At 32.9% G+C, this 14,038-nt stretch overlaps 1 protein-coding gene across 1 annotated transcript; it reads left to right on the top strand.

Moving 5' to 3' along the window:
- Positions 1-4,372: 4,372 nt before the first annotated feature.
- On the top strand, positions 4,373-13,903 carry LOC141343505 (tripartite motif-containing protein 16-like). The gene is made up of 5 exons (XM_073848066.1): positions 4,373-4,948; positions 5,034-5,120; positions 8,082-8,315; positions 8,513-8,672; positions 13,220-13,903. Exons 1-5 carry the CDS (start codon positions 4,373-4,375, stop codon positions 13,756-13,758), a joined length of 1,596 nt encoding a protein of 531 aa, XP_073704167.1. The 3' UTR covers positions 13,759-13,903.
- The last annotated feature ends 135 nt before the right edge of the window (positions 13,904-14,038 follow it).

Below are 14,038 nucleotides of genomic sequence, written 5' to 3'. Positions count from 1 at the left end.
GTTAATACTTCATTGATTTTTTTTTTTAACTACAACGAAGAACTGCAAAGAAGTGTTCAGTGCTAACAGGATGAATTGTTTATTTCATAGCTTCAGCATCTGTCTTTGGTCCGCCTGTACAGAACCAGTTTTCTATTAGTGTCCCAACAATTAGTGTGTTTCCGTTCTCGTCATTTGGTGAGTATCAGGAAAAGCTCAATGTTCTGTGTTAATATTATTGAATTTTTATTATGGATGTTTTACCCAAATTTTGAAATACACATTGTATTGTTGTTTTTAGGGTATAAAACAGAAAATGTTCTTGTAATTTTCTATTTTTCTAGGGATTACATTTTACATGGATCTTACATATGCTCTCTGAGCCTTTTGTTTCTACATACAGTAAATCAATGTTTTCTCATCGTCTTTTTGCTCTTCAGGATCCAGAACATCAGGTCCTCGTCAGAGACTGCAGCCGCGTAGGAGACGAAGGTAGCCTTGAGATCGTCCTGAAAAACGCTTGAGAATTCAGTCAAGAGGCCAAAGTTGGTTTAGGATAGTTTTTTGAAACATGTACATTTTCAAAGTAAAAAAAACAAACAAACTGTAAAGCTATATTAACCACAAAATCTTATTACTAAATAAGACAAATGTAAATGCAGATGCGTTTCAGTGTCTACCGTCCAAGTCTCGATGCTATCAACTTTAAACTTATGTTAATCTGTATATCTCAAAGTTAATTACAGATGTGCTTGGAGTGAAAGTTGCAATATTGTGTGATCAAAACTTTTCAAATATTTACCTGTTGATTAAGCTGTAATTGTAGTATTTTCTTAAGTATTAATCATACGCATTATATATATAGTGTTATACTGGTGTAATTTATCAGTGCTTTGTTGACTGATGCTGTCTGTCTATTACAGAATTATTAAAGGTGTTCATTTTAGCTTCATACTGTATGTTTGAATTGTATTTGTGTGTATTAAACATTGTTTAATTGCAATTGTATTTTTAAAAGTAGGGTGTTAAATACCTATTTTTCATATCATGAAAAATAAAGTTTCTTCCGAACAATTCAGTTGCTGTGGTATTTTACTGTGTAACCAAATGAATTTCACAAAAATAAATAAACTGAACTTGAGACAATACCGAGCTTGGTTTTTAACATCTATTTATTTTGAAAGCCCATTTTTGGTAAATCATAATCAGAAATTGAAGTTATGTGATTAAAAGATAACGATGATATAAAACATTAATTATGATTTTTTTAAATTTAAAAAATGACTGTCTCATAACAGACTTTGTTTTAGAAGTTACTTTGCATTTAATATTTACAAATATCTACAAAGACGTTTTACATTATAACTTTTTGTCATAACTTTTACTTTTTTGATTGAAAATCTCAGCTTCGACTTTTTAATCTCATAACGATTTACTGTCTCATAATTTAGATTTTTAATCTCATAATTATGACTTTGTCTCATAACAGACTTTCTGTTTCAGAAGTTACTTTGTACTGACTATTTACAAATATCTACAAATAACTTTTTGTCATAACTTTTACTTTTTTGTGACTGAAGATCTCAGCTTTGACTTTTTAATCTTATGATTTAGTGTCTCATAATTTTGAATTTTTATCTCATAATTATGACTGTCTCATAACAGACTTTCTGTTTCAGAAGTTACTTTGTATTGAATATTTACAAATGTCTAATGTAAAACCTTTTGTCATAACTTTTACTTTTCTGACTGAAGATCTCAGCTTTGACTTTTTTATTATCTCATAATGACTTACTGTCTTATAATTTTGACTTTTTATCTCATAATTATGACTTTGTCTCATAACAGACTTTCTGTTTTTTGCAAGTTACTTTGTACTAAATATTTACAAATATCTACAAAGATTTTTACATTATAACTTTTTGTCATAACTTTTACTTTTTTATGACTAAAGATCTCGGCTTCGACTTTTTAATCTCATAATGACTTACTGACTCATAATTTTGACTTTATCTCATAATTATGACTTTGTGTCTTAGACTTTCTGTTTCAAAAGTTACTTTTTACATTATAACTTTTTGTCATAACTTTAACTTTTTTATGACTGAAGATCTCAGCTTCGACTTTTTAATCTCATAATGACTTACTGTCTCATAATTTTGACTTTTTATCTCATAATTATAACTTTGTCTCATAACAGACTTTCTGTTTCAGAAGTTACTTTGTATTGAATATTTACAAATATCTACAAAGACTTTACATTATAACTTTTTGTCATAACTTTTACTTTTTTATGACTAAAGATCTCGGCTTCGACTTTTTAATCTCATGATTTACTGTCTCATAATTTTGCCTTTTTATCTCATAATTATGACATTGTGTCTTAGACTTTCTGTTTCAAAAGTTACTTTTTACATTATAACTTTTTGTCTTTAACTTTTTTATGACTCAAGATCTCAGCTTCGACTTTTTAATCTCATAATGACTTACTGTCTCATAATTTTGACTTTTTATCTCATAATTATGACTTTGTGTCTTAGACTTTCTGTTTCAAAAGTTACTTTTTACATTATAACTTTTTGTCATAACTTTAACTTTTTTATGACTGAAGATCTCAGCTTCGACTTTTTAATCTCATAATGACTTACTGTCTCATAATTTTGACTTTTTAAGTTTTTATCTCATAATTATAACTTTGTCTCATAACAGACTTTCTGTTTCAGAAGTTACTTTGTATTGAATATGTACAAATATCTACAAAGACTTTTTACATTATAACTTTTTGTCATAACTTTTACTTTTTTATGACTAAAGATCTCGGCTTCGACTTTTTAATCTCATGATTTACTGTCTCATAATTTTGCATTTTTATCTCATAATTATGACATTGTGTCTTAGACTTTCTGTTTCAAAAGTTACTTTTTACATTATAACTTTTTGTCATAACTTTTACTTTTTTATGACTCAAGATCTCAGCTTCGACTTTTTAATCTCATAATGATTCACTGTCTCATAATTTTGACTTTTTATCTCATAATTATAACTTTGTAGATATTTGTACATAATTCTGAAACAAAGTCTGTTATGAGACAAAGACTTTTTTCATTATAACTTTTTGTCATAACTTTTACTTTTTTATGACTCAAGATCTCAGCTTCAACTTTTTAATCTCATAATGATTTACTGTCTCAATTTTGACTTTATCTCATAATTATTATGACTTTGTGTCTCATAACAGACTTTGTTTCAAAAGTTACTTTGTATTGAATATTTACAAATGTCTACAAAGACTTTTTTACATTATAACTTTTTGTCATAACTTTTAGTTTTTTATGACTCAAGATCTCAACATCGACTTTTTTATCTCATAGTTTTGACCTTTTATCTTTTACCTTTTATTTGAGCAACTAAAACGAAACATTTTGTGGAAACAATTATCTGAACATCTCAGATTTAAACAAAATCCTCATGAAAGGCAAAATGAATCTGTGCAAAAATAAACTGCCTGTAATTATGACTCTGTACAGTAGTGTGTAGTGTCACGTGATATTTACAGTTGCTTTAGATTAAACAAAACGGCTTTAGTGTAAATAAACCTGTTTTGTAAGCCAGCATGTGATGGTCATCTCTGCATAGATGTCAAATGTCTAAAACTTTGCCATTAACTCAACTCAAAAACAGTGGATTTATTTATTTTAATTTCTCTCTCTTTTTATCCGTAGATTATATCTCACCCTCATGTCTTCATGTTTATTCTTTTTTTATAGCTTGCCTTATGGCAATGCAATACAATTGGTTAAAATTGAAGAGAACAAAAACTTAAAAGTTGAAAGCAGAAAAATAATATAAAACAGTTGAATGGAAACTTGGTGACTCTTATGGCCCTTGTGAACACAAAGAACATTGAACAGGACTGGAATAGGCAAAATGGTCCTTTAAAAAGTCACATTTGCATTGTCTGTGGTCTAACATGACCACCACATGAATATGAAATGCTAAAACAAAAGAAAAAAAATAATTTTAAATCTAAAATGTTTAAATAACGAGAAACATTGAAAGCAGAGACTTTCCTTGTTCTTTCAGTGCTTAAAACTCACAACATGCTTCTCAAAATCATGAAGCAGATCATATATAATATAATGCTGCATGTGAAGCAAGCTCATGCACCTGCTACTTTCTATTTGCATAAAAGCAACAAAAAAAAAAGTGACCTCCAAACACAAGTGTTTGTGATTGGTTGCTCCAGGCTGTTTCGGCCTGAAACCTGATAAGCTTCTTCAGTACCTGCATTAGGTTCACGCCCAGTTTATACACAAACACCATTGTTTTGTTCGATCTGTCCTGCCTTGGTGACCACCTTCACTCTCCTCTAACCGTACGCACGTAGAAGAAAATGGCAGGAACGAATATCTCTGTGGATAAAGACCAGTTCTGTTGCTCAGTGTGTTTGGAAGTGCTATGGGAGCCAGTCACCATTCCCTGTGGACACAGTTATTGTATGGAGTGCATTAGAGGTTACTGGAGGAAATGCGAGTTGAAAGAGGAATACAGCTGCCCTCAGTGCCGACGCACATTTAGCCCCAGACCTGCGCTGTGTAAAAACACTATACTGGCTGAAATTGTGGAGAAACTGAAGAGAACCGGCATTCAAGATGCTGGTGGGAAAGCAGCGGATGTCGAATGTGACGTCTGCACCGGGAAGAAACATCGAGCTGTTAGGTTTTGTGTGAAATGCCAGACTTTCTATTGTGAGTTGCACCTGAAACTTCACAATGAAAGGAATCGTGGCAGGGCGCATCCGCTTACTGAAGTGACAAAACAGCCGCAGAAAAGAACCTGTTCGCGGCACAATAAATTGCGGGACGTTTACTGTCGTACAGACCAACAATGCGTTTGTAGTTTGTGCTTAAAAGACGGACACAAGGGGCACAGCGTGGTGTCAGTGATGGAGGAGAGGACAGAAATACAGGTAACAAAAAAATTGAGAAATCTGTGCATTGCACAAAGCAGAGTTCAAAGATGGCATAATTCTCACATGTGTGGTTTTCAAACAGAAACATCTCGAGGAAGCGTGGAAAAAGTCAAAACAGAGGTGTAAGGAACGAGAAAAGGAACTCAGAGACATTGTGAAATACGTCAAGGTAGGCCTGCTGTTTTCGTGTAGAAAGCATCACCAACTGAGTTGACAGATTTATTGTTTTTGGGTGGAACACATCTGCTGTTCTGGTTTGTTAAATTTCTGGGGCCTCATTTATAAAGACTTGCGTAGAAACCATCCTTGATTTTATCTAAGAACTTTTCTGATTTGATCGTAAGAGCGATTCAGAGAAACGAACGCACAACGAAATCCATGCGTCCGCCAGTCATTCGGTTATAAATCACAAATGATCGTGGAATTGTGTGCAGCTGAATGTTCCGCCATCGAAACGCCCCTGCTTAATTAATTAACATATAAAATGAGCTCATTCCTAAAACAAAAACTCTTTGACAATGGCAAGTAAAAAGGAGCGCAAGAAATCAAATTAGTGAGGCTGAACTATCTGCAATACCAGGCATTACCACAAGGAAACGGTCGTACGCCAAGCTGGAATCTGACGTGGAGATAAGTACTTTTCCACGTCAAAGACGGTTTTTATAAATCTGTACTTTGACGTGGATTTGATCGTACGAACACTCTAAGATCAAATCAGTGCGTAAGAAAGTTTTATAAATGAGGCCCCTGGTCTTAGACCCAAAAATATTTACATATATATCTTCATTGGAAGTACCATTCTATGGAAGCCCATTTCCGCTACTGAAAAAAAAAGTTAATTGCAACTTATCTCTGACAATTCTGACTCTTTTTTTCGCAATTGTGATTTTGTATCTCGCAATTCTTTTTGTTCTCGCAATTCTGACTTTTTTCTTAGAATTGTAAGATATAAACTTGGAATCACAACGTTATATATCTCGCAATTCTGACTTTTTTTCATGCAATTGCGACTTTGTTTCTCGCAATTATTTTTGTTCTCGCAATTGCGAGTTTACATCTCAAAATTCTGACTTTATAACTCGCAATTGCGACTTCATTTTTCTGAATAGCAAGTTTATATCTCAGAATTGTGACTTAATTTTTCTGAATTGCAAGTTTATATCTCAGAATTGTGACTTAATTTTTCTGAATTGCAAGTTTATATCTCGGAATTCTGACTTTATTTCTCAGAATTGCGAGTTTATAGCTCTGAATTCTGACTTTATAACTTACAATTTCATTTTTCAGAATTGCAAGTTTATATCTCAGAATTCTCACTTTATAACTCGTAATTGCAACATTTTTTCAGAATAGTGAGTTTATATCTCGAAATTCTGACTTTATAACTCGCAATTGCGACTTAATTTTTCAGAATAGCGACTTCATTTCTCAGAATTGCAAGTTTATATCTCTGAATTATGACTTTATAACTCATAAACTTGCAATTCTGAAAAATTAAGTTGCAATTGTATCTCGGAATTACAAACTTGGATGATATAAACTTGGAATCACGACATTATATATCCACGCAATTCTGACTTTTTTCATGCACTTGCGACTTTGTTTTTCAGAATAGCAAGTTTATATCTCAGAATTGTGACTATATTTCTCAGAATTGCGAGTTTATATCTCGGAATTCTGCCTTTATAACTCACAATTGCGACTTAATTTTTCAGAATTGCAAGTTTATATCTCAGAATTCTGCCTTTATAACTCACAATTGCAACTTCATTTTTCAGAATTGCAAGTTTATATCACGGAATTACAAACTTGGATGATATAAACTTGGAATCACAACTTTATATATATCGCAATTCTGACTTTTTTCATGCAATTGCGACTTTGTTTCTCGCAATTATTTTTGTATTTTTTTATATTTCACAATTCTGACTTCATTTCTCAGAACTGCGAGTTTATATCTTGGAATTGTGACTTTATTTCTCAGAATTGCGAGTTTATATCTCGGAATTCTGCCATTATAACTCGCAATCACGACTTAATTTTTCAGAATAGCGACTTAATTTCTCAGAATTGCAAGTTTATATCTCTGAATTATGACTATAACTCGTAATTGCAACTTCATTTTTCAGAATTGCGAGTTTATATCTTGGAATTCTGACTTTATAACTCGCAACTGAGACTTCATTTTTCAGAATTGCGAGTTTATATCTCAGAATTCTGACTTTATAACTCGCAATTGCAGTTTCATTTTTCACACTTGCAAGTTTATATCTTGAAATTGTGACTATTTCTCAGAATTTATATCTCAGAATTGCAACTTTATTTTTTTAGAATTGCAATTTATATCTTGGAATTCTGACTATTTCTCAGAATTGTGAATTCATATCTCGGAATTCCGACTTTATAACTCGCAATTGCAACTTAATTTTTTCAGAATTGCAATTTATATCTTGGAATTGTTTTATTGTTTAAATTACAAGTTTATATTTCACAATTCTGAGAAAAAAGTAAGAATTGTGAGTTTATATGATGCAATTTTGCAATATCGTGCAAACATATATTATACTATTTATTAATCTTTGTTAATGTTAGTTAATAAATACAGTTGTTCATTATTCATGTTAGTTCACAGTGCATTAACTAATGTTAACAAACTTGTGATTTTAATAATGCATTAGTAAATGCTGGAATTAATGTTAACTAAGATATATAAATGCTATATAAGATATAATAAATGCTGTAGAAGTATTGTTCATTCTTAGTTCTTGTTCACTAATGCCGTTAACTAATTTTAACTAATAAACCTTATTGTAAAGTGTTACCATATTGTTTAGTGTAACAGAGGCCAGCTAGTAGGTGCTGTGCAGGTAAACCTCACTCCCCGATCTCAAGAGACGCACTAGCGACTGACGGTTCGAGACCAGCTCGGACCGGGTGCGGTTGGACCCGGGTGTGAGGGGTTACATTAGCACAACAAAAATGCCTTCAAAATACAAAGTATTATTAAAAAACTATTATATATTCATCTAATAAAATAAAAAGATATATTTCTAGACTGCGAACAGTATGAGGGTGACCGAACCGAACAAGGCCAAAAGGTTAAACAATGTCCTTTCCATCATTGCATTAGCGTTCAGCACAATCGGTTGAGGACGACAGCGAAAAAATCTTCACCAGACTGCTACGCGCCGTCGAAAGGAAGCATTTGGAGGTGAAAGAGCTGATCAGAGCTGAGGAGAGGACAGCTCTCAGCCAGACGGAGAAGCTTCTAGAACGACTGAATCAGCAGATAGTTGAACACAGGAGAGGAGAGGCTGAGCTAGAGGCGCTCTCAAACACTGAGGATCATATCCATTTCCTACAGGTGAAGTCCTTGGTCTGAAATATTAGGTTATTTGTGCTGGAGGTTACGAAACTCAAATAATATGGTAAACAGGGCCATAGCATAGCGTTCTCTTTGTTTAGGCTGTATAGGGGAATTTGGCATAGTGGATATAAAGGTGTGGGTTTGTTTACTTGCTGTTCACTAACACGCTAGTTTTACCTGACTCACCTGTGCAGAACTACAAGACGCTATGTGCTCCTCTTGACACCGGGGGTCGGCCCAGCATCGACGTCCATCCGTATTTCTCTTTGCTGATATTGAGAAAAGTTCTCGCAGAGCTGAGAGATAAAGTCAACGAGGTCTGTGACAGAGAATCAACAAAGATTGCAGAATTAGGTGGGTATAGAAACTCAAGTCCAACATAGTCACTACCTTGTGTATCTAAGACTTAAGACTAAAGCAATTATGAACACTTTCACCAAACAACCAGTAATTAGACATTTAATACATTAAAAAATGTATTATTACATATATATATATACTGTATATATATATATATATATATATATATATATATATATATATATCACAAATGAAAACTTAAGACACTTCAAACATCACTTTATAATGTAATATAATCTGTTTTATAAATCCAAAAGTATGCAAAATATGCTGCTGGGGTGCAAAATCTATAAATCAGTACTCTTTACGGGATTCAAAAATCTTATCAAACCAAGGCACTCGAAAATCTTGGGAAAAAAACATAAAAAGCACACCCAGATGAAGACAAGTTAGCCGCAATGCGTCGGTGCACGTTTGCTGTTTTTAATGTTAAAGCCATGTGAATAAAGGCTTTTTATATTTTTTCACAAGATTTTCGAGTGCCTTGGTTTGATGAGATTTTTGAGGACATAATCTGTTTTATAATTAAATAATTAATTATTAATTAAATTGTGAGATATAAACAATTTAGAATTTTTTTCTTACAATTCAGTTTGTCTTGCAATTATAACTTTTTTCTCAGATTCGTAACTTTTTCTTGCAATTTTGACTATGATCTGTTTTATAATTAAATTACTAATTAAATGTTCATAATTCATTACAGTTCATTAGAAAATAGCAGTTAAATAAAAAAATCTAAATAAATAATAAAATGATAAATATCACAAATATGACAAATAATTAGACATTTAAAATAATACTTAAAAAGAAGTTCATAATTTGTTGCAAAAAATGTAGTTAAATATAATAAATTATTTTTTTTTATAATAAATGCCAGTCAAAAGTTTAGGATAAAAAAAAAGTACTTTATATTTAAAAGTTACAATTGTTTGTAACTGTATACATTTTTAGATCCACAATTTGAAGTATCAAGAAAAACAATCAAGAAAATTAGGAACTAATTTGGGAAATAAAATGTTTCAAAAAATCACTTTGCAAACTGACAAAAAAATAAAATAAAAAATAGACATTTAAAACAAGATTTAAAAACTAAAATAAAAGTTTAATGAAAACTGTAAACATAAAAATTCCTAATAATAAATACCAGTTAAATCTGACCCTGGACCACAAAACCAATCAAAAGGGTCAATTTTTTAAAATTAAGATTTATACATCATCTGAAAGCTGAATAAATAAATTTTTTAGGATAGGACAATATTTGGATGAGATACAACAATTTGAAAATCTGGAATCTGGAGGGTGCAAAAAAAAAAAATTAAAACGTTGAGAAAATTTCCTTTAAAGTTGTCCAAATGAAGTTCTTAGCAATGCATATTACTAATCAAAAATTAAGTTATACATAATTATAGTTGGAAACTTACAAAATATCTTCATGGAACATGATCTTTACTTAATTTCCTAATGATTTTTGGCATAAAAGAAAAATCTATAATTTTGACCCATACAATGTATTTTTGGCTATTGCTACAAATATAGCCCAAGAAAAGTAACATGTAAAAATATAATAAAATGCAAGTGTATTTAAAATGTATTGACTACACTAAGCGTTATGGTTAACTATATTTTTGTGCATTTATTTATTTGCTTTCCAAATGAAACTAAACTGATTCGTTCATTTTTAAGTGATCATCTGTTGATGCACAAATGTCTGCTGACAGCGGATTCTCTTCTATTTACAGTTGATGAAGAGCACGTTCAGTCAGCTGAAAACTCCCTGAGCTGTCCGTTGAACACTGATACAGGTACGGACACTCACATCCCTCCCAGCAAGTGAGTCATCAAAGCGCATCAACTTACTCATGTTTACCGGTGTAAATCAAAACTCGTCTGACATAACTCACCTCACTTACCTTTTCCAGCCCATAGACATTTACAGCAGACCGAGCCGAGGACCAGAGGAGATTTCTTACAGTGTGAGTTCGGAGTTCATTCTTAAATTCCTCGACAAGACCAAAGTCTATACATACACAAAGATGGTACACTTATATGATTTATGAATAGGAGAAAATGCAACGCGCAATAGGGCGGAAGACTCCCGCCTTCTATAAAAAAAAAAAAAAAAGCCAATCGCTAATATTGAAGCACGTTTCTGCCACGGAAATTGACGGAATAAAATAAATAAATAAACAAACAAAGGTAATTGCTACTTCTTAAAATTGTGAGACATAATTGAATAATTCTGAGTTTATCATCACGTTTTCCCCTCAGAATTGTAATTTTAATTCTGACAGTTGTGAAATTGTGAACTGGACGTGAGAAAGTCAATTGTGAGTTTTTGTCTTGCAACTGGGAATTTATTTCTTGCCATTCTGACCTTTTTTCTTATAATTGCAATGTTATTCCACACAATTGTGAACTGGGAATTGTGAGAAAGTCAATTGTAAGATTATTGCTGCGTCCCAATTCGCCTACTTATACTATGCCCTAAAAGTATGTACTCTTTTTGTGAAGAATATAAAAGTTCATTATAAAAGTTCACAATGTTGCTGCACATTGAAATATAACGCGGATAACATTTAAAAAATCAGGTTACACGTTGATTATTTATCACTCAAACCCCTTTCTCTACCTGTCCGTTGGTCGCGCATATTCTCCATGTTTGTAGTTTTTTTTAACACTTTATGCGTGTTTGTAGTTCTAATCGAATCCTCGTTCAACGCGCAATGTGTTGTGGGCAATATTAGCCGTTAAAGTGTGCATTGATCCGCACTTCGAATTCCGAAGTTAAGTAGTAGACCATCCGGGAATCTTTGGAATACTTTTTTAAACATACTACGATTTGGGACATACTAATTCTATTTTCGAATACTATTTAGGACGGATAGTATGCGAATTGGGACGCAGCATATATCTTCTGAGTGCAAGTTTATTTCTTGCAATTCTGACCTTTTTTCCCCTCAGAATTGCAATTTTATTTCTTAAAATTGTGAACAGGGTATTTTGAGATAAAGTCAACTGTGAGTTTATGCCTCGCAATTTGGAGAGAAAAGTGTGAATTGTGAGAATAGGTCTGGTTTCTGGTCAATTTTAAATTTTGCGTTTGTCTCGCAATTCTGACTTTTCTTTCAGAATTGTTCATCTCACAATCTCACAATTTTGGGTTTACATCTCAGAATGGCAACTTTATCGCAATTGTGAGTTTGTAGGTTCTCGCAATTTTGACCATTTCATGCAATTCTAACTTTTTTTCTCAGAATCACGACTATTTGGCTCTTGCCATTTTTAGTTTCTTGCAATTCTTCAAAATTGTTCATCTCACAATTAAGTTAATTTCTCACAATTCTCAGTTTACATCTTGCAATTCTAACTTTTCTCAGAATCGCAACTTTTTCTCACAATTGTGAATATTTCACGCATTTCTAACTTTTTTCTTAGAATTGTTTATAGCTCACAGTTGAGTTTACATCTCACAATTCACATTTTTTCCTCAGAATCGCAACTTTTTTGCAAGTTTGTAGGCTCTCGTAATTTTGACCATTTCTCATGATTTTAGACTTTTTCCGCACAATTGACTTTGTAGGCTCTCACAATTTTTTACTCTCTCACATTTTTAGCTTTTTTCTCCTAATTGTTTCTCTCAGTTGTGAGTTTATATCATAATTTTGTTTACATCTCACAATTTAAACTTTTTTCTCAGAATCATGACTTTCTTGCAAATGTGAGTTTGCAGGATCTCGAAATCAATTATTTCTCGCAATTAATTTTTTTTCCAAATTGTTTATATCTCACATTTTGTTTACATCTCACAACTTTTTACATCTTGCAATTCTAACTTTTTCTCAGAATTGTGACTTTCTCGCAAATGTAGGCTTTCAATTTTGAATATTTCTCACAAATCTAACTTTTTTCTCTGAATTGTTTACATCTCGCAATTCTAACTTTTCTCAGAATCGCGACTTTCCTCACAATTGAGTTTGTAGGCTCTCGCAATTTTGACTCTCTTGCAATTCTAACTTTTTTTCTCGGAATTGCGATATAAAAATGCAATTGCAAGTTTAAGTAGAAATTGCAAGATACAAACTTGCAATTCAGAGAAAAAAAGAATTGTGAGATGTTGATTCACAATTGTGTGCTTTAAATTAAAATTGCAAGATAAAACCTCAGAATTCAGAAAAAAGGCAGAATTGCAAGACATTAAATCACAATTACAAGTATATAACTTCTAATTGAAAAATATAAATGAGCACTTTTGAGAAGTCAGAATTGTGAGATGTTTTTTATTCCGTGGTGGAACAAGAGTTTGTAGTTAAAAGCTCTGGTTGCTATTGAAACAGGATTTTTAATGCTATATGAGCATAAGAAACAATTTATGAGACAGCTGTTGTCAAACACCATTGGCGTTTTAAAACATGAACTTTAACAGAAAACTTGAACAACTTTAGAGAATTTGATGTCTTATTCAAAGAGATAGGAGCTTTATTTGCTGCCAAGTGACATGACTTGCCTTCAAGAGACTCTGATGAGTATCTTTTCCATTTCAGACTGCTGTGATTTGACTTTAGACCCAAACACTGCCAACTCTTTCCTCCGTCTTTCTGGAGACCGTACAGAGGTCACGACCGTCCACGAGCCGCAGCCGTATCCCGATCACCCAGAGCGCTTCATCAGCTGGACTCAAGTCTTGTGCACCGAAGGTCTGTCTGGACGTGGCTATTGGGAAGTTGAGTGGGGAGGCGGTGGAGGAGTTTCTATTGGCGTTTCCTACAAAACTGAAGGGAATATAGACCAAAAACTGGGATGCAGCTCAAAATCGTGGAGCTTAGATTTCTCAGATTCTCTTTGTTTGTTTCGACACAATAAGTTTAGTGTTGAAATACACACTCCAAATCCACAGAGAGTTGGCGTGCATCTCAATCACGGGGCTGGAACGCTGGCGTTTTATTGCGTTTCTCTGGCAGACGATACTATGATTTTGCTGCATCGTGAGCAAACCACTTTCACTCAGCCTCTCTATCCTGGTTTCTGGGTCGGACTTGGATGTACTTTAAAACTCTGTCGAACTTTCAGCTTTTCAGCTTAGTTAGGCATTCTGTGCTCTCATTTTGTTTCAATGGATAGTTCACCCAAAAATCAAAAGCATGTCATTCGCTCACCTGTCGTTGCATTTGTGTTTTTCTCCTCTAGAGGCTAAACCGCCCATGCAGCCTTATGAAAAGTACCACACTGACCTCGATATATCTTTTTGCTGGAATGACCCTTTTCATTTTTGGGTGAACTTACCATTTGAATAAAAAAAAGGAACATGATGAAAACTTGTAAAACCAGGACATGTATAAAGAGCATACAAATAAAGACAGTAG

The sequence above is a fragment of the Garra rufa genome, chromosome 10 (genome assembly GCF_049309525.1).
Source record: "Garra rufa chromosome 10, GarRuf1.0, whole genome shotgun sequence".
NCBI lineage: Eukaryota > Metazoa > Chordata > Actinopteri > Cypriniformes > Cyprinidae > Garra > Garra rufa.
This window is presented reverse-complemented; position numbering and strand designations above follow the sequence as displayed.